A 24,781-nucleotide genomic window follows, 5' to 3' on the forward strand; every position below is an offset into this window, starting at 1 on the left:
ACAGGTGAAAAACATACCGTGTGTGATGATGAAAGGATGGTCACGCGCACACGGTTAATGTTAGGCCTGTTAATAATCTGTTCAAAGAATAATTAAAATGAAAGCAGTGACTGCTGCTGTTTACAAAATATATATATTTTTCAATCTTGAGCTCTTGAAAGCAGAAGGGACTGTGGGTGCACGATCATCGCTTTTTGTCCAGTCTATTTCAAAGAGAACCGATCGCACCAGTTGCATTTCCTTTTTAACTGCCGCGCATCACATCGCCTGTGCACGCAAGAAATCATCCTCTCATTCGGTATTCACCTGCTTTCGTTTGCTCGCGCGAACACAGTTATTTTTGTCAGTCGTGCTGTTACTCGATTCTAAGATCACATTTGCATGCATATTAGTTCACCCTTATTTCCAACCAGCCAAAGTGGCTAGTGGGAGTGGCTGTCTTACCCGCCAGAGCTGAAATCTACCCGCATTTGGCGAGTTGGCGGGTGTAAATGTCAAGCCCTGGCTATAGGTGAATTGAATAAACTAAATTGGCTGGAGTGTGTGAATTGCTGTTTCCCAGTACTGGGTTGCGGCTGGAAGGGCATCTGCTATGTAAAACATCTGCTGGTATAGTTGCTGGTTCATTCCGCTGTGGTGACCCCTGTTAACAAATGTTTTTTGACATATAGTTTGTTTCAGTTTTCATTCACTAAAATAACCTTGGTTGTAACCCACATAATCCAATCCTTGTGTTCTGCTGTCTTTGTTGTGGTCAGTTGTTTGTGGTTTTTACACAGACTCTTGACCGGCGGGTCCTTTGAAGGGCCGTCCAGGGTGCAGTGTCTCTTACGTAAGCTTTTAATGTGTCAGAAGTGCTGTCCGTGCTCTGCTGGCCGGTAACTCAAGAGCAGCAGTCTGTCCGCTGGAATGCTGGCAGAATGACACGAGCTCCAATGTACTGGTCCCCTCGTATTAAACCTTCCTGACCATCCGGGCCCCGGCAGAACTGTTTATGTAACTGACTGGCTTTCTGTGAGGTGTTTTTAGCTGCAACACACCATCGCGTAAATATTTGCGCTCAAACTGATTGGTGTTATGAGTGCTGCGGAGTGGAGACAGTCGGCTTTTGTGACTTTGTTTAAAGAAAACGTGAGTGGTGATAGAGCGTACAAAGACTTGCCAAAACATGGCTGTGGTGGGATCTGGATGGACTGCCAGGACGTTCCTATGCAGCTGCTAAGGTGTAGTGAGGGGTCTATGTGGCATGTGATATAGGAGCGTGTGTTTTAATTTCTGTTGTCTATTATATCTCAGTATATCCGTGAGGCCAAAAGCAAAAACAATTACTGTTAGGGTGTAATATTGATTTTTATGCAACAATTTAATAAACACGAAGTTAATATTAAGGATTTTTTTTCCTTTTTTTCGACGGAAATGATTCCATATAAATTGTAGGAGAACATTTTTGTATCTCAGAGCAACACTTCGGAGCTTTAATTGTCATTGAATCTTTGGTCACACTATTTTAAGGTACCATTCATGCTATTAATACACCATTAACCATGATCAGTGTTGAGGAAAGTTACTTTTGAAAGTAGAACATTACAATATTGAGTTATTCCCTCAAAAAAGTAACTAATTGCCTTGTTACATTGGAGTTACTTTAGCATTACTTTTTCTTACCTGGCTGAGGTTTGATCTCTTTCAGAACTTGCAGGTGTTTTTTCACCTTTTTTATTGAGAAGCTCTGCATTTAACAACCACCTATATAACCTACACCTTCATTTTCCTTTAAAAAATGAAGGATAAAATTATATTTGAGACCTTTCTGAGCCCAGAGCTACAGTACATGCTGTATATACAGATTAATGAAAGCATCTAAAGTAGTGCGTTTGCTACTTTTGTACGTTTTGTGTTATTAGTAGGCATGGCCCGGTAAAAGATTCTGACAGTATGATAACCTTGGATAAAATATCACGGTATTGTGATCACCGCTCTAAAATATCATTCATTCGTTCATTCATTTTCTTTTTCGGCTTAGTCCCTTTATTAATCCGGGGTTGCCACAGCGGAATGAACCGCCAACTTATCCAGCATATGTTTTACGCAGCGGATGCCCTTCCAGCTGCAACCCATCTCTGGGAAACATACATTCACACTCATTCACACTCATACACTATGGTCAATTTAGCCTACCCAATTCATCTGTACCGCATGTCTTTGGACTGTGGGGGAAACCAGAGCATGAGGAGGAAACTCGAACCGGCGACCTTCTTGCTGTAAGGCGACATCACTAATTATTGTGCCACTGCGTTGCCCTGCTCTAAAATGTCTTCTTTTTAAATGTCTGGGTAAAAAACAAACACTTTTTTCCCCTTTGAAAACATTATATAATCTTGCACATACCTTAGGAACGGTATTACAGAAAATTTTGGCGGTTTTAAAACCTTGTCTTTTCCAAACCGCGGTATACTTTGAAACGGTTATTATCCTATGCCTAGATAAAGTAGTTAAAGTAAATTCACTGTCCATTGAGATTGCAATAAAACCTAAGAGTGCTGACATGAAATAAGAATGAATCACTGAATCAAATGATTAGTTCAAAAAAAGATTCAATAGCATTTTAGTTCATGTACCAGTCCTCACTATTACCAGTGGCTGTTTCATTTTAACTGATTTGTTTCTAATTGAATCAACTGTTTTGAACAAATCGCTTGAATTAACGATTCAATTAATTATTCATCAAGACAGGGACTTGCCATCACCTATTGTGGGTTTTGCCGCTCAGATTTATTCAAGACAGGGCAACACCAGCTTAGGTACCAAGACAAAAATGCACTAAGTTTAATAAGTGTTATTGAAGAAATCACTACAACATTGAGATTTAATTTTGTTGTCAGTATCATTGTGATTAATCAATGTTTTTGCGCACCCTCAGCTAACACGTTGCTATTTTGTTTCTTAATTTTTCTTGTTTTACAAATGTTTATCCTTCATTCACCACCATGTTGTTCCAAAACTAAGCAAGAAGTTATACAGTCTTCAAAACCTTTTTTTTTTTGGCCAAGTGTCATGGCCAGCATCAATAATGAATGTGTTTGAATGTGTCCTCAACAAACTCCTTGTTAACTTCAGACCTGGCGTATAACCCCACAGATGTGTGGACTACAGTCATCATTCACCCGTATTATAGAAATATTCAGAAATGTTGTACAGAAATCTGGTAATGCATGTTTTGGAGCAAAATGTGTGTTAGTCAATGCATGAAAAATGTGTGCATGAACTATTCCTTCAAGTATAAGCAGGTGTATATAGTCTAAACCCAATCAGAGACTCTCGTTATCTGTGTTAGTGTTATGGGGTCCAGTCCGCTCGAATTTATACTTGCGGAGTCATATCTTCCATTTTTCTTGGAAATGTAAATTAACTCATGTTTGAACTCTGCATAGACGTTTAAAGCCAGAGATTTATGCTGCACAGTTTGCAGTGTTTCTATCAGATATACGTGATGTAATGATTAAAAAGGTAAGGGGATCAGTATTTTGTAAAGACTTTGATTTATTTGTATAGCATTCTTCATGATGCATATCATTTCAATGCTGCTTAACAGAAAAAAAGCTTGATTCTACTTTACAATTGAAGTTGTAATCAGAGGGTACTTTGACAAAGTAATGTCCATGTTGCAGATATGTAAAGTTGTGAAATGATACAACCATGCACTTCATGATTTGGCCAAGTATGATAGATTAACATCTATGTAACATCATTGGAACATCATTTTTGTTTGAAAATGTAAGCCATACCTATTCCCTACCCTAAACCCAACCATAACTGTAAATTATTCCCAAAATTAGAGAGGAATAATAGCTGGATAACAATCATGTAGAAGTGCATAAACCTAACTGTAAACTTAACATAAACTGTTAACATATCCCTTAATTCTGATTAGCTGTTGTTCCAGGATCAACATAGATGTTAATCCAGGAACTTGTCCTACATAGTGTAATCAGGTTGGCGATAAAATTATGCAGGCAATGATGATTTTCAAGCAAGATGACAACACTAAAGAAAATGACAACACTAGAAAATCAGAAGTTCAACATTATCTTCTGTTGGATTCCAGGTCATATGGGACTACGTGGAAATGAACTGGCAGATGAAACTGCAAAAAAGGCTATCTCCTTGAATGTGACCGAATGTTCAATTTCTCCTGAGGACTTGAAACCCACCATCAATTTGTACATAAACGAAACATGGCAAAGAGAATGGGACAACTGCATCAACAACAAATTATATGAAATTAACCCGAAAATAAATGAAAGACGTTTAGCAAATTATAATTTTGAGACCAGGCATGATCAGACGGTCTATAGCAGATGTCGAATTGGACATTCTAGCTTGACACATTCATATTTATTAAATAACGAAGAATCACCTTAATGTAAGAACTGCCAGACTGCTCTTACCATCAAACATATTTTATTGGAATGTAGAAGTTTAAATTACATTAGACAAAATTTTTATAAGAAAATTTTTATAACTTTTATAAAAGTTTTACATTTTTTTTTAAACAAAAATGGAACTGAAAAATCATATTTAACTTTTTCATATTTAAGTTTTTGTGTGAATTTTATGTATTTATATTTTATGTATTTGTCTAAGTAACTTTTTTAGTATAATACGAATTTGTTTTTATCATGTAATATTTTAATGTATATCCATTTGGCCACGAAATAGCCATAAGTTGCTGATGTGGCAATAAATATATAATAAATAAATATAAATAAATAAATAATAAATAAATAAAAAAGCCATAATTGAAGTTTGTGATCAGGATACAGAGAAAGGGAAATTTTGTAGTTTTATAAATTGAGTTTTATTTTTTTCAGATGATGCAGGATCCAAACTAGAGCTGGCATAATCTCTAATTACCACTGTATGTTAAGCCCAAGGTAGAAGCTGAAAGTAGATGTGGAAAAATGAGCATAGCTGCTGTTCTTAACATTTCAACATTTCAAACATTTGATATTGTGGCTTTATTCTTCATTGTTCTTCTTACGTTAAAGGGATAGTTCATCCAAAAATGAAAATTTCAATCACACAAGATGTAGAAGACTTTTTTTTTTCTTCTGTAGGACATTAAAGAATATTATAGCTGAATTCGTGGTCATTGGCGTTTTATATAATGGCAGTAAATGGTGACTGGTTTTTAGATTAAATGAAAAACATCAGTTTGCGCACATCTAGGAAAAATCTTAAAGGCAGCCTCTCCATCAAGCCCAACACAATGGAGAAAGTAAAAAAATAAGTCAGCACACTTTAGCTCTCAAAAGACACGTTTCAACCTATATCAAGACTCCATCAGTTTTTTTTCATTAAAATAAACACATAGAAATAAGTCCAAATCAACAGCTGTAGCTCCTGATGACACGCTGAGGTCTTGTTAAGTAAAACGATCAGTCTGTGTAAGAAACCTAACCTTATTTGCAATATTGTTAGCTTTAATCTACAGCCTGGTCAAACAGTTCTTATCGCATGTGCAAATGTTGTCTGATTGTAGTCCTGTCGCTTTTTATGGGGAACGCTTTAATATAGATGTAGAACATCATGAGATACATTATGTGAAAGCTTGGCTAAAGAGACACACAGTTGAAGTCAGAATTATTAGCCCCCCTCTGAATTTATTTATTTTTTAAAAATATTTCCCAAATGCTGTTTAACAGAGCAAGGAAATTTTCACAGTATGTCTGAAAAAAATTTTCTTCTGGAGAAAGTCTTATTTGTTTTATTTCAGCTAGAATAAAAGCAGTATTGAATTTTTTAAAAAGCCATTTAAGGTCAAAATTATTAGCCCCTTTAAGCTATATTTTTTTCCAATAGTCTACAGAATAAACCATCATTATACAATAACTTGCCTAATTACCTTAACCCTAAGTGATTGCTCTTGAGAGATAACTACTTACTAGAACCATGTCAATAGTGCTGATTTGGATTAGTCAATTAAGTTGCATGTTTTTGGACGGTGGGAGAAAACCGGGGAACCCGGGGGAAACCCACCTGAGCACGGGGAGAAAGTGCAAGCTCCGCACAGAAATGCCTGCTGGTTTGGTAAAGCCTGGAACCAGAGACGTTTTTGCTGTGAGGCAACAGTGCTAAGCACTGGGCCACCGTGTCACCCATCTAGGAAGGAGGAGGAGTAGGGGTGGAAGGGGGGATTTTTCAAAACAAAGATAGCGGTGAAATGAAACCCAGGGTATTTGTAGTAGTTTAGGAGTCGTCTGATTGGTGGATTGAGAATTGGATAATGCGGATCCAGCCACTAGCAATCATAAGCACGTGATCCTCTCGAAATTAGTTTATAAATAAACTTTAATTATTATTATATTAACAACTTAAGAACAACTTAAATTATTGTTCTGTATTGTAAAATAACTCAATAAAAATAAAAGTGGAAAAAAAAGATTGTTTAGAAATGTTGAAAAAACTTCTTTCCGTTAAACAGAAATTAGGGAGAAATATGACTGGGGGGCTCTTAATTCTGCGGGGCTAATAATTCTGGCTTCAACTGTAGAGTTCAAACATTTTCAAGATGTTTTTTCCAGAGCTTTGGTGTTTAGTGTTTTATTTTACTCATTGTTCTGTCGAGAGAGCGTTGTTATAAAGTGTGTGTGCTCTGTGTGTTTAGGTGAGCTCATGGGTAACCTGGCTTATCCTGACGGCGGGCTCCATGGAGGAGAAGAGGGAGGTTTTCTCGTACCTCGTCCATGTGGCCAAGTGCTCCTGGAACATGGGCAACTACAACGCGGTCATGGAGTTCTTGGCAGGCCTCAGGTATGGCTGGATGCCTCAAAGGGCCTGCTTAGAAAAGAAATAACCCTGTAAAAACAAATGGCCCTCTCTGTTTGGACTGCACAATGCCTAACAAATTGAGGAACATTCTTGAGTCACTGATCTGTCCTTGACAGCACGTTTGTAATGGACGAGTCTCAATGTTACTACTTTGTGCAGTTTATTTTTGTGGGGTAGTTATCTACTATGTTGTACAAATATCTCTTATTGAGCTTTTTCTATCACTTTCCACTTATGAAAGTATTTAAGATCAAATTTATTAATAAATGTATTATTAATTAAAGTTTCCTAGTACTGGGTTGCAGCTAGAAGGGCATCCGCTGTGTAAAACATATGCTGGATAAGTTGGCGGTTCATTCCGCTGTGAATAAAGGGACTAAGCTCAAGGAATATGAATGAATTATTATTCAAAGACCTTTGAGGCCACTTTTACTATGGAAAGAGAGTATGGAGTGATACGAGTTATGAAGAATTTACAAAGATTAGGGATGCTATGTTACAGATTTTAGTTGTATGATTATAGTCTGAGGAATAATCACGGTTTCATGGTTATCACGATTATTATGCATTCATTCATTTCAGAACACCACTAGTTTAGAAAATCACATGAAAACTCCTCATTTTAAAGTGTTATTTATTGCTGCTCAGTAACCTATTAATACAGCACAAAATAATATTAAAAAACAAACAATTTCTCTTTGGACTTAAAAATAAGTGAACAAAAAGTTTTTGGCTGAACAGAAGTAATAATTTTACACAGAAAATAAACGACAGAACAATGAATAAATAAATAAAAATAAGAGTAAATGCAAACAGTTGTATTTGACTAATGTCTACATCAATCTAGGCTACATGTTAGCTAAGTATTTCCTTTTTAAAGTGTGTGCATCGCTCCCAATATGTGCACAAAAGACGCGTTATGTGAACAGCCCCTTAGTTAATAGCTTCAGCCGTAGTTAATCCAGTGTGTGCGTGTTTTAGCCTCGGTGTACAAGCTTGCAACTTTAAACTAGCGCACAGTTGGTATATCTTTGTTTAGTTGTTGCAGTTTTGTTCTGTGCGGAAGTACGGTGTTGAGAAGCCTTTACGATTAATATGGTCTATGCGGAGCTAGTGTTTCTTCCCATACTGATAAACTGGAACAGTTAATGTGACTTTTTTTTTTTTTAATGTGACTTTTTATTCTTTTTACAGAAGCGATGTTGTAATGTAATTAATAGTTTAGTTGTTCAAGTGTAAACTGAGATGAAAAGTCATTTACATGCACGTGCCTGTCAGGTTCAGCAGGCTAGCGCTGAAACACCATTGAAAATACTGGAGTAAAATAAATGTTCATATTTTAAAGACAAGGAGAGGGAAAATGTAATTTAATGCAGCGCTTGTTCAATCTGAGACCCACTTCGATAATTGTTTTTTAAGGAAAACAGACCTTAAACGTTCCGATTTTGTAACTGTATACAGTTCACTGGAAGCGCTTGACCCAGATTACTGCAAAACTAAATGTCCTTCTGCATACAGTTGAAGTCAGAATTATTAACCCCCCTTTGAATTTTTTTCTTTTTTAAAAATTTCCCAAATTATGTTTAACAGAGCAAGGAAGTTTTCACAGTATGTCTGATAATATTTTTTCTTCTGGAGAAAGTCTTGTTTATTCTATTTCAGCTAGAATAAAAGCAGTTTTTAATATTTTAAAATTCATTTTAAGGTCAATTATCAGCCCCTTTAAGCTCAGTTTTTATTCGATAGTCTACAGAACAAATCAGTTATACAATAACTTGCCTAATTACCCTAACCTGCTTAGTTAACCTAATTAACCTAGTTAAGCCTTTAAATGTCACTTTAAGCTGTATAGAAGTGTCTTGAAAAATATCTAGCCAAATATTAATTACTGTCATCATGGCAAAGATAAAATAAATCAGTTATTAGAAATGAGTTATTAAAACTATTATGTTTAGAAATGTGTTGAAGAAATCTGCTCTCCATTAAACAGAAATTGGAGAAAAAAATAAACAGAGGGGCAAATAATTCAGGGGGGCTAATAATTCTGACTTCAACTGTATACCCTATTAACCGTGATGAATTAAAGTGCAGTTAATATTGAAATCATCGCATCCCTAACAAAGATACAGTTTAGAGGTTACTAAAAGATATGCAAAACTTAAAAGCCTTATGAATTTTAAAACGAAATTCTAATGAGCTTTTGGCACAAGGTCACTGTACTGTATATTAAAAAAGATTCAGAACAAATGTTTCTGTCTGTAGTTCCAGAAGTTCTTGTAAATCTAAAACAGCTCATGCTTAAACCAGTCTGCTAAACCAACAGGTTTTGGAATGTGCCTCTTTACTAAGTAATAGTGTTGCTAAACCTTAAGGCTCTGCAGGAATCCTGACCTTCATAACACTGTTTTTTGTTCATTCTTAGATATAAGATCTTTTTTTAAGAGTTTAAAACTCTTGATTGATGGCACAGTTATATGTCAAAGGATCTTATGATTCAGTTGTAATGCCCAGAATTGCAGCTCTGATGTTTTGTTCGCCACTTATTTCTCCCCAGGTCCCGCAAAGTGCTGAAGATGTGGCAGTTCATGGACCAGGCAGATATTGAAACCATGCGAGGTCTAAAGGACGCCATGGCCCAGCACGAATCATCATCTGAGTACAAGAAAGTCGTCAACCGAGCTCTCAATATCCCAGGATGCAAAGTGGTGCCCTTCTGTGGTGTGTTCCTCAAGGAGCTGAGCGAGGCTCTGGATGGCGCAGCCAGCATTATTGGACTGCGTCCCTCTTTTGATTCACAAGAAGATCCTGTTGAGGTGAGGCTTAGGCACTTCTATGAAGTGATTATGGCTAATGCAGGAAATTGTATCACCACAGTCGAATTTAATCGCCTTTTACAGTTACAATAGTAATCGTAAGACCATTTCGGCTAGCTGGAGCAATTACCTTTTCATCAAACATTTAATAAGCCTGCTGAATTGCTTCCTGGTTTTACAGAAAACACACATTAGAGTGATTCAGGAGAGGAAAAGACATTTTGTCACTGCGGTGACTATTAAATCACCCATGAAAGCTTTTAAAGCCCACACATCTACTTGCACTGTCTATAACTCTGGTTGTTTTCTTTTGTGTGGAATCTCTGAACTGCTCTTTACCTTGCACAGTTTGTCACGGACTACAACGGCCAGCAGCACTTTCTGCAGAGGCTTGGAAGTGATGGACTTCACAGCTCCGATAAAGAGGCGACCGTCAGTAACATACTGCAGACCATTCGCAGCTGCAACCGAAGCCTGGAGGCCGAGGAGCCTGAGGAGAAGGCACGAGAGATCACCGTTTGCCCCAAAAATTCCTTTAAAGACAAGAGCAGAAACCAGTGAGTTAATTCAGTTCAATTCAAGTTTATTTGTATAGCGCTTTTCGCAATAGGTATCGTTTCAAAGCAGCTTTACGAAAGGTGTGCACATCATTTATAACATTACTTAACTTAATAAGTTAAGGTTATTAGTTACCATGATGTTATTAGTTACTAATCATTTTAAAACTAGTACCTAATAGCTTTTAACAGTTGAAGTTATTATATATACACATAGTTAACCTGCAGTTACTGTATCTAGCATAGGTTATGTCCATGTATATATGTTTAATGAAGTGAGTTAAGAGCACAGTCCCAATTCTATTTTATACCCCCATGCCTACGATTTACCCTTGGTCCTTGAAACAGAGTGCGGAGGTGTAGGGATGAAAATATTCCTTTAAGAAAGGAGACACAACTGCTACACATGCACACATCATCATATGTCATCACTAGCTCAAAAATCACACGAGATGTCATCTGCGCTAGTCATTCCTGAAGGTCCAAGCACATTTAACAGATTCATCTTTCGCAAAGCTGTATATGGGTGAACGCTGATCATTTTTCAGCGCAAATGTGTATGAGCCTCTGGCCTTGTTACTGTAGTGTGTATTTACTGAGTGTTCATATTTGTGTATGTAACTACAGGAAAACAGCAATAATGTTATACCAGACGTGCTGTAAAAAGCTGATTCACTGACTTTTCTGACAAACTCTAAGTTGTTGGGTAGCTTTATCAGAATTTTAAATATGTCGTGGAATATTTTGCAGGCGTTATTATAGGGCACTGTTGTGAATTGAGCAAGATCTTGACTGTAACACATTGACACAGTTATGAATGTAATAAGTAGGCCTACACGGAATATCTGCATGTGCAGATTTTTAGCCCATCATAGTCTATTTATTTACTTGTGTAAATGTTTGTAAATTTATATTTATCTAGATTTTAAATTAATTTCACTAATATTATTGTGATATAATAATAGTAATATTCAAATGTCAATTTGATTTATTTACAGTACAATACAGTTCGTGAAGTCATATTTTCTGTGGGTTAGTGTGTGTGTATACTGTATATATATATATATATATATATATATATATATATATATATATATATATATATATATATATATATATATATATATATATATATATTTATATATATATATATATATATATATATATATATATATATATATATATATATATATATATATATATATATATATATATATATATATATATATATTATAAGAGATTTGCTTTAACACATAAGTGGCTCTAATTGGATTTGCATTGAAAATATTAAATAAAAGTAAAAAATTTATTATTAATTTATTTTTTATAATACGTTTTTAGTTATGATACTTCTAAAATCATTATGCATAAACCCGCAGATTTTTTACAAAATTCTCTGCAGAAATGGCAAGAAATGTCCATAGATTCTGTCTGGCCCTAGTAATAAGTCAGATGCTTGTTTGTAGTAAAAATCATTAATAATGCTATTTTCTTGTTACATTTGTGGGTCTCCTTGCTCGCTTATGCAGCCGTGTTGCTGCTATATTCAGGGAAATTTCTCAAACCCCTTTGTTTACATCTGAATAATCTTTGTTCAAAGGCCTGTGTGGCACTTCCACTTAGCCACGACCTCCAAGCAAAAGAGAACTTTGACATCCCTACCCCTTCATGTAAACTCACAAACCAAAGAGTAGTGGAAGAGCTAAGTTTTAGAATTGGGATTGAGCCAAGGGCAGACTCTGTTTGGTAGTATATGATTTGTTTAGTCTAATCCATATATGCCGAGGCTTTCTCAGTTTGTTTTAATACCATTAAGTGCCTTTCTGCTTAGATTTCTGGGTGCCTTCTTTTTTTTTATTTTACACTTGTACTTACACATACCTGTTAGCCATGAAGACCTGTAGTTAGAATTGTGCAGATTTTGTTGTTGTTTGTTTTTGACTGTCTCCTGAGATATATTAAGATGTTTTTTAAAAATGACATCATATCAACTTACCAAAGTCACTCACTCGCTATCCATCCTCGCCACGGCGGAATGAACCACTAATTATTCTGGCATATGCTATTCTGGCAACCCAGCACTGGGAAACACCAAAATCATTAAAGGACATTTATTGGTAGACATTTTTATCCAAAGTGAATTGCTTTGCATCGAAGGTACACACTTTGTGATGTTTTATAAACAAATTTCGGGAGGAGCATGATCAGTCTTTGACGAGACTAAATCATCACACGCACAATCATTCTATTATCCAATCAGCTCAAGAGCAAACCCCTATAAATAGTCCAACACGTCATACCTCTGTTTGCTCTTCACTTCAGCGTCCCTCCACCACCCCAACTCCACACTATTAAACCAGATACCTATTTAAGTCTGAGGGGGGAGCATTCTGGAGCCGGGCTAGACACTGCGCTTGGACCCCATCTCTCTTTATCCTGATAAGGGGAATAACACGAGTTAGGGTGGCTTCCCGAGCTCAGAGCCCTCTTCCCAGACAGCACAAATACGCATATTCTATTCAGTCAAATATCTGAGAGTGTGAATTCGTGAACTGAATTTCAAGCAAACCTAAGGGATGTAGACAACAAAGTTTTTTATTCCTTTTAGAGTGCTCTCTTTAATTTAACTAAAGTATATCTGATGAAAACACATTCATGTGCATATGCCATAGAACATGTTGTCATGAGAGGGTTTAAGCATCATTACAGATCTTTGAAAGATGGAAAGCAGTTTGTTTTTGTTAAACTTTCTGGACAATCTCATTGTAGATAACGGCTTTCTTGTCTTTCAAGAGACTGCATCTTGAGCCATCTACTGTTGGTTTGATATGCTTATTTATCTTTATGCCTCTCCTGAGAACTTTTCCAGGTACAGAAATAACTTGATAACACAAATGAATCAAGGTTGAGCTAGCTGTTTTTTGGGGGCAGATTACTCCTAGGATTCCCCCAAGCGAGACATTTTAATTTCTCAAACTACTACTTTCTTTTTGTTTCTTCTATTCAATTCTACCCTCCATCCTTACGGTCCACTCTCAAGGAAAGGACCTGGAACTGAACGAGTCCTGTAAGTTGCCAGAAAGATGTGTTTTAAAGCACTAAATGGATTGGATTTGGAGTGATATATATGATGTTTTAGATGTTTGCTTATAGGTGGGTTTGCTCTGAGAAATGCTTGCAAATGCTGCTCTGACATTAACCTGACAAGAGACTACGTGTTGAACATAACAAACCAACTAATCAAACTATTCATTTGTTAGATAAAGATTTTTTTCCAGCATTCATTCTGAACACAAAAGCAGGCAGCCATTAAGATCTATCAGATTTTTTTAATCCTCTGTTGCCTCATCTTGTGGTTGAAGTAATTCTCACCTTTATTACTCTTTGGAAATATACTGCAGTCTTGTCTGAGACCACGAATCATATCTAGTATATCTGGACCAAGGTACAGATTAAATGAGTTGACTTGAACCACAAATCCTTTTAAATGGGTATAACACTCCCAGCTCTGCAAGTGTGCATGAAAATAAAGCAGTTCAACTTACAGCATTGTATTAAGAGCCCCTTAAAGGGATAGTTCACACAAAAATCATTTGTTTGACCGATAATTGACATAATTTACTAATTTATTTCATTCACTCTTCATTTGCTCAAAACCTATTGATGTTTATTTGTTTTGTTGAGCCCTAAAGAAGATATTTATTTTGAAAAAGCACTAAAGTCGATGGGTACCACCAACCAGCATTCTTCAAATTATCTTCTTTTGTGTTCAACAGAAGAATGAAACTCATAAAGGTTTAAAACCACATGAGCGAGAGTAAACGATGCGGTCATCTTCATTTTTGAGTGAAATATCCCTTTAACTCTTATGTGTTATAGACAGACTGTGCACTTTAATCTCGAATGCTTCTGCAAGACTAATACGCCATTACCTCTTCCAAGACACTGAGTAGTTTCCCAGCCAGAGTTTTGTTTATTCAGTCTCCGATCCTTTATCTCTGCCTCACCTGCTTTATGTCATCTTTGTAGGTTTTTAGTCGGCGACCTCTCAGACTCTGAAGGGGACCCACTTGAGACGGTTAAGGACGTTGTAGACCTCCAGACCACCGAAGATGTTCGTGGACCCTTTAGCCATGGGACGGAGCTCATCCCCTGGTACGTGCTGTCGCTTCAGCCGGATATCCACCAGTTCCTGCTCCAGGGAGCAACCGTCATCCACTACGACCCCGAGAGCCACCTCACCGCCCGCTGTCTTCTCCGTCTACAGCCTGATAACTGCTTCCTGACCTGGTGCAAACCCCACAGTAGCTGCAACCTATATGGCAGAGCCAGAAGCTTCATGGGACATCCAGCATCCCCAGACCACTTGCACATCGGCCAACCTGTTCACTGCGGACTCTCCGACGGGCTCCTGGATCTTAATGTGATAAAGGCTGTGTTTATGGGTCACCCTGGAGTGGATGTTAACTATGTCTGCCTGCAGCACAAACTCTGTAACATGAATCCGGGCGAAAATGGTGTCACGCTGCTATATGGACTTCACACCACAGACAACAGGCTCCTGCACTTTGTGGCACCAAAACACACGGCTCGCATGCTGCACGAAGGCCTCCAGGAGCTGCTGAACTCCATTAGGAAGATCAGGAAATTCCCTGACCAGAGACTGCAATGGCTGAGAAAGCAATATGTTAGTTTGTACCAGGTATGTTCACATCTATTCATTAAACTGATGCATTTAATCCAAGTGAGAACAGGATATAAAACTTAGTATAGTAGTAAAAATGTATAATGCTATGATATTTTTTTCATATAACACTTTTTTTATCCCTTTATCACTCTAAAGATTGCAAAAAATATTACAACAACCATCCTGCTGATTTTACGTGAGCTATTTAGAATTTGAATTTGAATTTATTTATTAAATGGGATAGCCCCTTGAGATGAATCATCTGATTTTCGAGGGGGTCCCTTAAAGTTCATAAATCAAACAGCGTACAACACATCATAACGTACATACACTTAACAAGACAAACAAACAAGCAGCACACTCCACCTAAAACACTTCCAACAATCTGAGGCTTAATAAACAAAATGATATAATCAAAATTACAAACAATTTGACACACAAATAAATAATAAACATTTAATTTGGAGCCAATATTAATAACATTCGCAAGTTGTTTCCAGAAAAGCACATAAATTAGCCCTAAAAAGACTAAGTGATTTAGTTTATCTAAAAAAGGAAGAGAGATTGTTCCAGTCAGACGGAGCTTCGTATCGAAAGGACCTACGGCCACTTTCTGTAGAAATTCTGGGAACAAAAAATAATTCTGTTGCATATGGCGAAGTGAATATGATGAGGTAAATGGAACAAAAAACTGCTTTAAATAAGAAGGGAAACTGAAATAAACACAGTTAAAACGAAACAAATACCAATGATATTGTGTGTGGAACTTAGGTTGAAGCAAACCAAGAGTTTCATATAATATACAATGATGGGTTCTATAAGGACATCTTAAAACAAATCGAGACAGAGAATTGAAGACAGTATTTAAAGATTTTAAATTAATATCAGAAGTATTGTTATAAATTATATCAGCTTAATCAATAATAGGAAAAATTGATTGAGAGAAATTTTTTTCTTACTTTAAATGAAAAACAATTAATAGAACGATAAAGAGAACCGATATGACTTTTTAATTATAAAATCAACATGGGATATTGATTAAATTTTGTATAGATTATATTTTGTAAATTTCCAACTGTAAATATTTCAAAACTAGGTAACACTTAATGTAAGTTAATGCATTTACTAACATGAACAAAGAGTGAACAATACATTTCTTACAGTATTTGTTTACGTTAGTTAACGTTAGTTCATGACAATACAGTTGTTTATTGTTAGTTCATGTTAACTCACGGTACATTTAACTAATGTTAACTAGTATGAATTTAGATTATAATAATGATATTTGAGAAGAAATTATATAATGAGAATAATGATGATCATAATGCTTTAGTAAATGTCGATCTATGATTAATAAATGCTGTATAAGTATTGCTCATTATTAGTTCATGTTAGTAAACTAATGAAACCCTATTGTAAAGTGTGACCCAAAATTAATGAGCAATAGTAATGAGCATTGCTAAGCACTTCATTTAGTCAAGCTTGAGAACTTTATTTTAATTATGTTGATGCACTTCCTATAGAAGCTGAATATTGAGTGGGGTGTTGGGCTTTCTTTTTGCTCAATAATCCTACATAGCAATTTAATAGTAAGAGGGGTGTGGTTAATAATATTGTGACTAAAGCCATCAAACTGACGTCAGCATAGAAGGACTGCCATTCCAATAGCAGGAGCAAATAGTAAGACTTTGATTGAACATTACCAAACTTTTTTTGTGTGTCAGTAGATACATTTTTACAGATAACTTGTTCACCTAAAGAGTAAAAATGTGTGTTAGCAAAATAAGCATTGTAAATTTTGCCTTCACACAGACTTTAACCCTTTAGATTTCAGATTTTTAAATAGTTGTGTGTCAGTCATTGTCCTAATTATTTATTCAGCATTCATGTGATGTGTAAATCTCAATCAAGATTTGTTTTTGAAAATTGTTTTGGTTTTGTGGTGTAGGGTAAGCTACATGTTGTTTTCTCCTCAGTGTAGAATCAAAGTTAACATTGGAGGACTTTATAAAGTTCTCTTCACACCAACATATTCCAGTTTTGAATATGATTGCCATGCACTGTTTACTTTTAGCATAACTCTACTGCTGTAATTTTAGGTCAGCTGAGGCATAGCTTTCTTATTTGGAAGCTAACTTCCATTCATTGCTGTTGTCAATTTTTATTAAAGAGCCCCTATTATGCATAAAAAAGGTCATACTTTGGTTTGGGGCTCTCCATAAGGATGATAAGCAGGACAAAAAACACTTCCATTCTCTTATAATATGCATTTATTTTAACCTAATTATCCCAACAATTCCCATATGATTTGTTCAGTGATTAATTTGTTCCTAAACCCCTCCTTAGTCTAATCTGCGCTGATTTGTATGACCCAGTCTGTTGTGATTGGTTGACTGCGTTCAGCATGAGACAGAGAGAAACGCCCACCACAGCTTATCAACATAGTTGAAGTAGCCAGAGTGCAGAGTATATGTGTGAGCTCAATGCAGTTTAACAGCAGCATATTGCTCTTCGTAACCATAAGTAAAAACAAGGACACACATTCAGTATTAAATCCACACAGCGGCAAAAGCTGAACTATTTTAAAACGCCACACGTGTTGGAACAGCTGACGGTGGCCATAGCAGCGACAATGCTCATAAACGCATTTAAATCTGCAAAGAAAACAGCATTTTTAATGTGGGAAAGCGTTAAAGAGTTAACCAGATATAGTACAAGCCAGTACAGTACATTACAAGTAACAAAACTCAATTAAATATATATTTGGCAAGCTAAAGAAAGCAAAGAGGCAACCATTTTAATCACACTTACACTTGTGAAATAGAGGAAAAAACTGGTCCATGAACTGTGTACTGATAAAGTTCCTATCAATAGTCTTTTCTGATCTTTCCTTTAACAAACGGCTGGCAAATCCCCCCTTGCAGTATAGAGTATTGCATTTATCACCAGAACATTCACTCATTAATGTTCACTCATCTTCAGTCATGATCAGTCCCACACACACCCGCACTCTGCCAGTGTTTGAAGGGAAAGGTGCGTTCATGTTTTACCAAATCCGACACTTCATATTTGGTATCGTTTCATGTCGACGTAGATATGAACAGGCAAAAATCTGGATAGACAACGAATCATTTAATCGTCTCTGATTTAATCGTCTTAATCATTTATTAAAAAAATCTATAGTTTTTAACAAGGTTTTGCTTTTAAACATCAGCTGGATGATTTTATTGACTTAGAGCTGTGTTACACACTATAGAAGGTAATTTTCAAAAACCTATAATATCAACTCTTTAAGGATGGCTTTTATATATTGCTGACTCTTTTGTAGGAGGATGGTAGATTTGAAGGACCTACACTGGCTCATGCTATCGAGCTGTTCGGAGGGAGACGCTGGAATATGGGAACTAGCGGCCCTGGATCTGCCAGCAGAAGTGCAGAGAAGAACTCTGCTCAGAAAAACAGTCCACTGGGCATCAACTCCAATGTCAAAAAGAAGAAAAAAGCCTTAGTCAGGGTGAGTAGAGAAGCATTGCGAGGCAACAGTGTGTTTTTTTTCTGGCTGGGTTACATCACTGTTGTGTCCACAGGGGGACAGTGGCGATGGAACTGATGATGAGATGACCGCACGCAAGACCAGGAGTTGCAAAGAGACTTTGGGGAGGAGAGAGTCAGATCCTTTGGAAAATGTTGAGCAGGAAGAGGCTGGTAAGATTTTGTGTTGCTGATTTTTCTGTCATCAGTTTTGAAGATTGCTGATAATAGCATCCCTTCAGCTGTTTTACCAGCCGTTTTCTAGAAGACTCTGTAATGTGTAAATAATTGATTTTGGGATGTTTTAAAGTGTTAGTTCATACAAAAATCTGTCGGGACACAAAATATTTTAGATGAAATCTGAGAGCTCTTTCATCATATATACACATCTATGGTCCTGAGATGTTCAGAAAACATTGTCAAAACAACTGTTATCGTACGAAGCTCCAAAATCAACTGTAAATATTACTCATCAGAGTGTAAATTTACTATGTACATGACTTTGTATTGCCATCAGAGTCAGTAGTGCAACACACAAGCATTAAATTACCTGTAGTATACACACACTCTGATCTGATGCAGAAGACAAAGGCAAGCAAAGTTGTTTCTACTGTTATTTAAGCACACACAAGTGTTTTTAGAGCTTCGTATGATTGTCAGACGAAGGAATGTTTTGACTTTGAGCATCTCTGGACCTTTACTGTATATGGAGAATGAGAACTCTCTTGGATTTCATCTAAAATATCTTAAAATGTGTTCTGAAGATGTTTGAAGGGATCGAGGTATTGGAACGACATGCGGGTGAATAATTATTAATCGAGTTTTCAATTTTATATGAACTAGCCCTTTAAGAGTTGCATGTTTGAATGTCTCAATAGAGGACTGCAGTACCTTTGGCCAACCTGGACCATTTTCCTTATCCAACAACAAAGGCCAGTCTCCGGGATCCTTCTCGTCCTCCTCCACCTCGTCTTCTGCTGCCTCCTTTTGCACAAACTCCTCCACTCCTACACGTCCACATTCCTCCCCGATTCTCCCCGCAAACCTCAAAAGTCAGCCAGGGTAAGGCCACTCGCTCTTCAGAGAAACTAATCACGGAGTTTGATTTAATTTATGGTCATTCATAAATTTAGATCATGTGTTTTTCTGATGTTTGTACACAAAAAGGATGCTAACTGAAATATGCAGATAAGTCAGTATTTAACCTTGTTTTACTTCTGCCACATTTCTGGAAAATATATATTGATATCCACTCCCACACTTGGTTTCTCCCACAGTCCAAAGACATGCGCTGTAGGTGAATTGAATAAACTAAATTAGCCGTAGTGAATGTGCGCGTGTGTGAGTGTATGGGTGTTTCCCGGTACTGGGTTGGAGCTAGAAGGGCATCCGGTATGTAAACATGCTGCAATAGTAGGCGGTTCATTCCACTGTGGCGATCCCTGATAAATAAGGGACTAAGTTGAAGGAAAACGAAAGAAAGAATGAATGAATGAATATATTGATTTCGAAGAATCAAATATTGAATAAAATAAAAAGGGATTTTATTTTATCCATCAAAAATGAAATCAATTTTAAAAGGAAATGAGCGTTTGAAGGCTAAAAGATCACTAAGTTCACCATAAAATATACATTTTAAAATAAATTTACTCATGTTGTTTCATACCCATAAAGCTTACATCATTCATCTTTACAGCCCAAAGGAAGATATTTTTAATATAAATAATTTCTATATCCATCCACAAAGTTTAAAAAGATGTTAAAAACTAATCAAACTATTTGATTCATGCATTTATTCATAAAAATTGTTGTTTTGTATATTAATATTGATCAACACACAAACAACTACAGATGTTCTTCTTAATTTACTTAATTTATTAGGTACTGTAAAATGCAGTAAATTGTTAATGTTAAATGTATTTTATAAAGGGATGAAAAAATATTACTTTGAATTCTCAAATACAAATACTGTCATTTAGAGCTTTTTTTAATTTTATTTTTATTTTTTTTAGCTTTTTTGAGAATTGTTCACAATAACAAATGTGTTCTAATTTTTCAGGGCCTGGAGCAGTCGAAGCTGGCACGGTCGAGGGAAAGGCTGCTTCAGAGGCTTCCAGGACCTCATGATCTCCGACAGCATCATGAGCTTTGTTGAATTTGTGGAGCTCTTCAAATCTTTCAGGTAGAATTCACATCTGTGTTTTAAAGGGCACCTATGATGCAAAATCATCTTTTGGATCTGTTTGGACAAAACTGTGTGTAGGTATAGTGTGTCCACTGTCATATTGGAGTGGTGATATAAACACAACAAGTCTCTTTTTTTTTAATTTCCTGGCAATAAAATAGGATCAAATCTCAGTGATTTGGAGGCCCACCGCAATGTGACATAGGAGTGTGTTTTTCCCCGCCCACCGAATTGATTGACAGGCGCCAGGTCTCTATAATAGCATGGATACACATGTCCACAGAACATTTTTTGCAAAGAAACTTGGATTAACATATATCTTTCAACTCTGTTATTTAAAAAAAAAAGTTTTATAAGTTTAAATGTTTTTAAAACAGCATGTTTGTAATAAAGACAGTAAAATCGATTTGTAATTCATAACCGCTATAATCACCACTGCTGCATGGTGTCAGTAAACGCTAAGGCTTGAATAAACTCCACCACAAATGCATCAAATAAACTTACGTGGTATTTTTGACTAATGAGCTGTATTTCAGCTTCATCCGTGTCTGTCTCTGTCACTGACTGCTGTTTATCTGATGTAACGCAGGAGAAGCAGTCAGGCACATGGGAATGGTGGGCGGGGAAAAGCAGCTCATTTGCATTTGAAGCCACAGGCTACAAAAACGGTTACACTCTCCTCAGACAACAAAATGCGTATATTCTGCATTGTATAATAAATAATCTGATGGTATTTTAGCTGAAAATTTACAAACACAGTCTGGAGACACCAAAGGCTTATCTTACATCTTGTAAAAGGGGTAAAATAGGTGCCCTTTAAATCTGGGAGTTTGTTAATTATTATTATTATTATTATTATTATTATTATTATTATTATTATTATTATTAACACCATACATAGTTTACATTTCAATTTCCACATAATTTAGCTGTACATATAATTTTGTATATAATATTATACCTGTACTGTACATACTGTACATAAATGAGTACACCCCTCACAGATTTCTCTTTTCAACTAATATTTTCTATAGGATTCTTTACAACAATACATTTGTGCATTTACATTAGATTAGTCAGCACCAGAACCAAAATTGGAACCAATCGAACTAAAACATTTATGATCATAGTCCAAAAATTGTAAGATCAAATAAATATGCTAGGGAAAAATATGAAATACAATGTTAATAAACAGGATAAATCAAAAGAAAAACACAAAATATATCAAATTTAGTTGCAATTTTGTAGTTTGTAATATATATACCATATATTTTTGTTCTGTTTTTTTGCAATAACTCTTTTGAATTTAAATATATTTCTATTCCTAAAAATGTTTTAATGCATATACCTGTTTAATAAAACTGCTTCATTTAAAAGCACCAAAATATATAGGCTATATTTACTGAGAAATGTATTAAAAAAATTATTTACTCTATGTTGAGAACTGTATGAATCTGTCAGTTTGTATATTTTTGTTCTCTAATTACTTTTTTTTTAATGACTTATAAGCAGTGTTTGTGTCCTGTGACTGTCATTCCACTGTGGAAGCTTCTGTCAAGAAAAAATGTTCTCATTTATGTAAACATACTTCAATTCAATTCAATTCACCTTTATTTGTATAGCGCTTATACAATGTAGATTGTGTCAAAGCAGCTTCACATAAAAGGTCATAGTAAATAGGAACAGTGTAGTTCAGTTTGTAGTGTTTAAGTTCAGTTCAGTTTAGCTCAGTTCAGTGTGGTTTAAAATCACTAGTGAGAGTTCAAACACTGAAGAGCAAATACAACGATGCGCAGCTCTATAGATCCCGAACCATGCAAGCTAGTGACGACAGCGGAGAGGGAAAAAAAACTTCACTAAATGGTGAAAGTGAAGAAAAAAAACCTTGAGAGAAACCAGACTCAGTTGGGCACGACCATTTTAATTTCTCCGCTGGCCAAACGTCTTGTGCAGAGCTGCAGTCTCAGTGGCGGAGGCTGGAAGCTGGCCTCAGCGAAGACTGAGTAGGTGTAGAAATACCTGGAAATAAAGCTCTTTCTGATTCTGAAAACGTTTTGTCTGCTTGTGTCTCCAGCATTCGCAGTCGTAAGGATCTGAAGGAACTTTTCGACACCTACGCCGTGCCCTGCAGTCGATCGGGCCCTGAATCTGTCCCTCTCTACACCACACTGAGGATTGACGACAAGCTAACCGGACTGCAGCCAGACCTGGGTGAGCATGTGTGAATGACAGGGTCATTTTCAAACCAGTGTAACTTTGTAAGTAGGACATATTTACAAAGCTTGGTCTCTGTACAGATCTCCTGACTCGCAACGGCTCTGACCTGGGCCTTTTTATCCGCACGCGCCAGCAGATGTCTGAAAACCAGAAGCAGATTTCAGATGCCATAGCAGCTGCCAGTATTGTGAGCAATGGCACTGGAGTGGAGAATTCCTCACTGGGTGTGCTGGGACTGGCCATCTCGCAGCTCAATGATTTCTTGGTCAACTGTCAGCGAGAACATCTGAGCTATGATGAGATCCTCAGCATCATACAGGTGAGTTCCCTAAAACATTGCCAGGTTTATAGATTGCAGTGATCAGATCTATAAATGTTAATATATTTTTTTTATAACTTTTATTTTTATTTAATTTATTGTACAATTTAACAATGCAGATAAAAAAAATTACTTCAAACACTTAGGAGAGATATTTGATTTATGCTGTGTTTTTTTGTACACAGATATAATAGATACATGCCATGCACCTCTCAGTGCGTAGAATTATACAAAGAATTTTTTGTACATGCATAACAACAATACATTTTCCAGTCTTTTTAGAAAGCTTTTTCTCATCCTTGACGTATGCATGTTCTTTCATTGCCAGAATTTCTTCAATAATCTCAAACCACTGTTTACAATTCAAAGTAGTGTCTTTAAGTCAAAAAATGCTAATATTAATTAACCTTACATTAATGATTATCTGATTTTTATTATTTTTTTTAAATTATTTTTTGGGGGGTTTTCACCTTTAATGGACAGGACAGTATAGAGTATTGACATGAAAGCGTGGGGAGCAAAGAGGGGGAAAGGATCGGCATAGGACCGCGAGGCGGGAATCGAACTCTGGTCGCTGTGAGCACCGGAGTACATGTGTCGACGCACTAACCACTACACCACTGGCGCGGACATTATCTGACTTTAAAAACACTTGCATTAAAGAACATGTTATGAAGTACTCAATTGTAAGCAAAGCAACAAAGGAGAGAGGATTTATTAGATATGTTTTTGAGTAAAGTAGTGAGTTTGTATGTTTATATAAAGGTTTGAATACATTTCTTACAAATTTTAGATAAAAATATTGTAATTTAGAGATTTTTTTCCCCTGGAAAATGACAATTGGTCAAAAAATACCAAATGTTTTCATTTGTTGAAAAGCAGGATTATTCCGCTAAATTATATACAGTGTACAATGTGTGTGTGTGTGTATATATATATATATATATATACATATATATATATATATATATATATATATATATATATATATATATATATATATATATATATATATATACATACATACATACATACATACATACATACATACATACATGCACGCACGCACGCACGCACGCACGCACACACACACACAAAATTGGTGACGTGGTGGTGCAGTAGGTAGTGCTGTCGCTTCACAGCAAGAAGGTCACTGGTTCGAGCCTCAGCTGGGTCAGTTGGCATTTCTGTGTGGAGTTTGCATGTTCTCTCGTGTTTATATACTCAAGTTAAAACATTGGCAGTGTTGTCTGAAAATGAATATAAACATGCTCAAAACATGTGTTTTGTTATTTTAACTGTTTATTTTATGCTCTAAATAGATGACTATTTTAGTTGCACTCATTTATGGAGTTGTGTGTAACCACATTGATCATTTATTGATATACAAACCAGCTGATACTGAAAACATTCTTAAAGAAACCTTGTTATTTTACCACCAAACCTAATTTTTAGGACCTGCATTACACAACTTTCAGTCTGTCTCTTGTCTTGTCTAACTATTTTAAACCTTTTAAAACATGTCATACTGTATTTAGTCCATTTCTTTTCATGTTATTTACATGAAACCTTTTTTGTCAAAAAGGAAAATAGTTTCAGAGCTCTGTAAAGGGTCTGGCATGGTTTTAAAGGTATCAGCGG

General features: G+C 36.1%; 1 protein-coding gene across 9 annotated transcripts in view; it reads left to right on the forward strand.

Moving 5' to 3' along the window:
• Positions 1 to 24,781, forward strand: part of plce1 (phospholipase C, epsilon 1) — a 158,402-nt gene that overhangs the window by 92,150 nt on the left and 41,471 nt on the right. For 6 of the 9 annotated variants that reach the window (XM_056469436.1, XM_056469437.1, XM_056469441.1 and 3 more), the window contains 11 exons: positions 6,668 to 6,813; positions 9,386 to 9,644; positions 9,993 to 10,201; positions 13,242 to 13,268; positions 14,231 to 14,903; positions 18,217 to 18,402; positions 18,476 to 18,593; positions 19,298 to 19,481; positions 20,479 to 20,601; positions 22,679 to 22,815; positions 22,902 to 23,140. In XM_056469436.1, coding sequence (XP_056325411.1) covers positions 6,668 to 6,813; positions 9,386 to 9,644; positions 9,993 to 10,201; positions 13,242 to 13,268; positions 14,231 to 14,903; positions 18,217 to 18,402; positions 18,476 to 18,593; positions 19,298 to 19,481; positions 20,479 to 20,601; positions 22,679 to 22,815; positions 22,902 to 23,140 — 2,301 coding nt within the window. The remainder of the gene's footprint in view (positions 1 to 6,667; positions 6,814 to 9,385; positions 9,645 to 9,992; positions 10,202 to 13,241; positions 13,269 to 14,230; positions 14,904 to 18,216; positions 18,403 to 18,475; positions 18,594 to 19,297; positions 19,482 to 20,478; positions 20,602 to 22,678; positions 22,816 to 22,901; positions 23,141 to 24,781) is intronic. The other 3 variants (XM_056469438.1, XM_056469440.1, XM_056469445.1) reach the window with 1 other exon arrangement.

Source organism: Danio aesculapii, chromosome 12, assembly GCF_903798145.1.
Source record: "Danio aesculapii chromosome 12, fDanAes4.1, whole genome shotgun sequence".
Taxonomy (NCBI): Eukaryota; Metazoa; Chordata; class Actinopteri; order Cypriniformes; family Danionidae; genus Danio; species Danio aesculapii.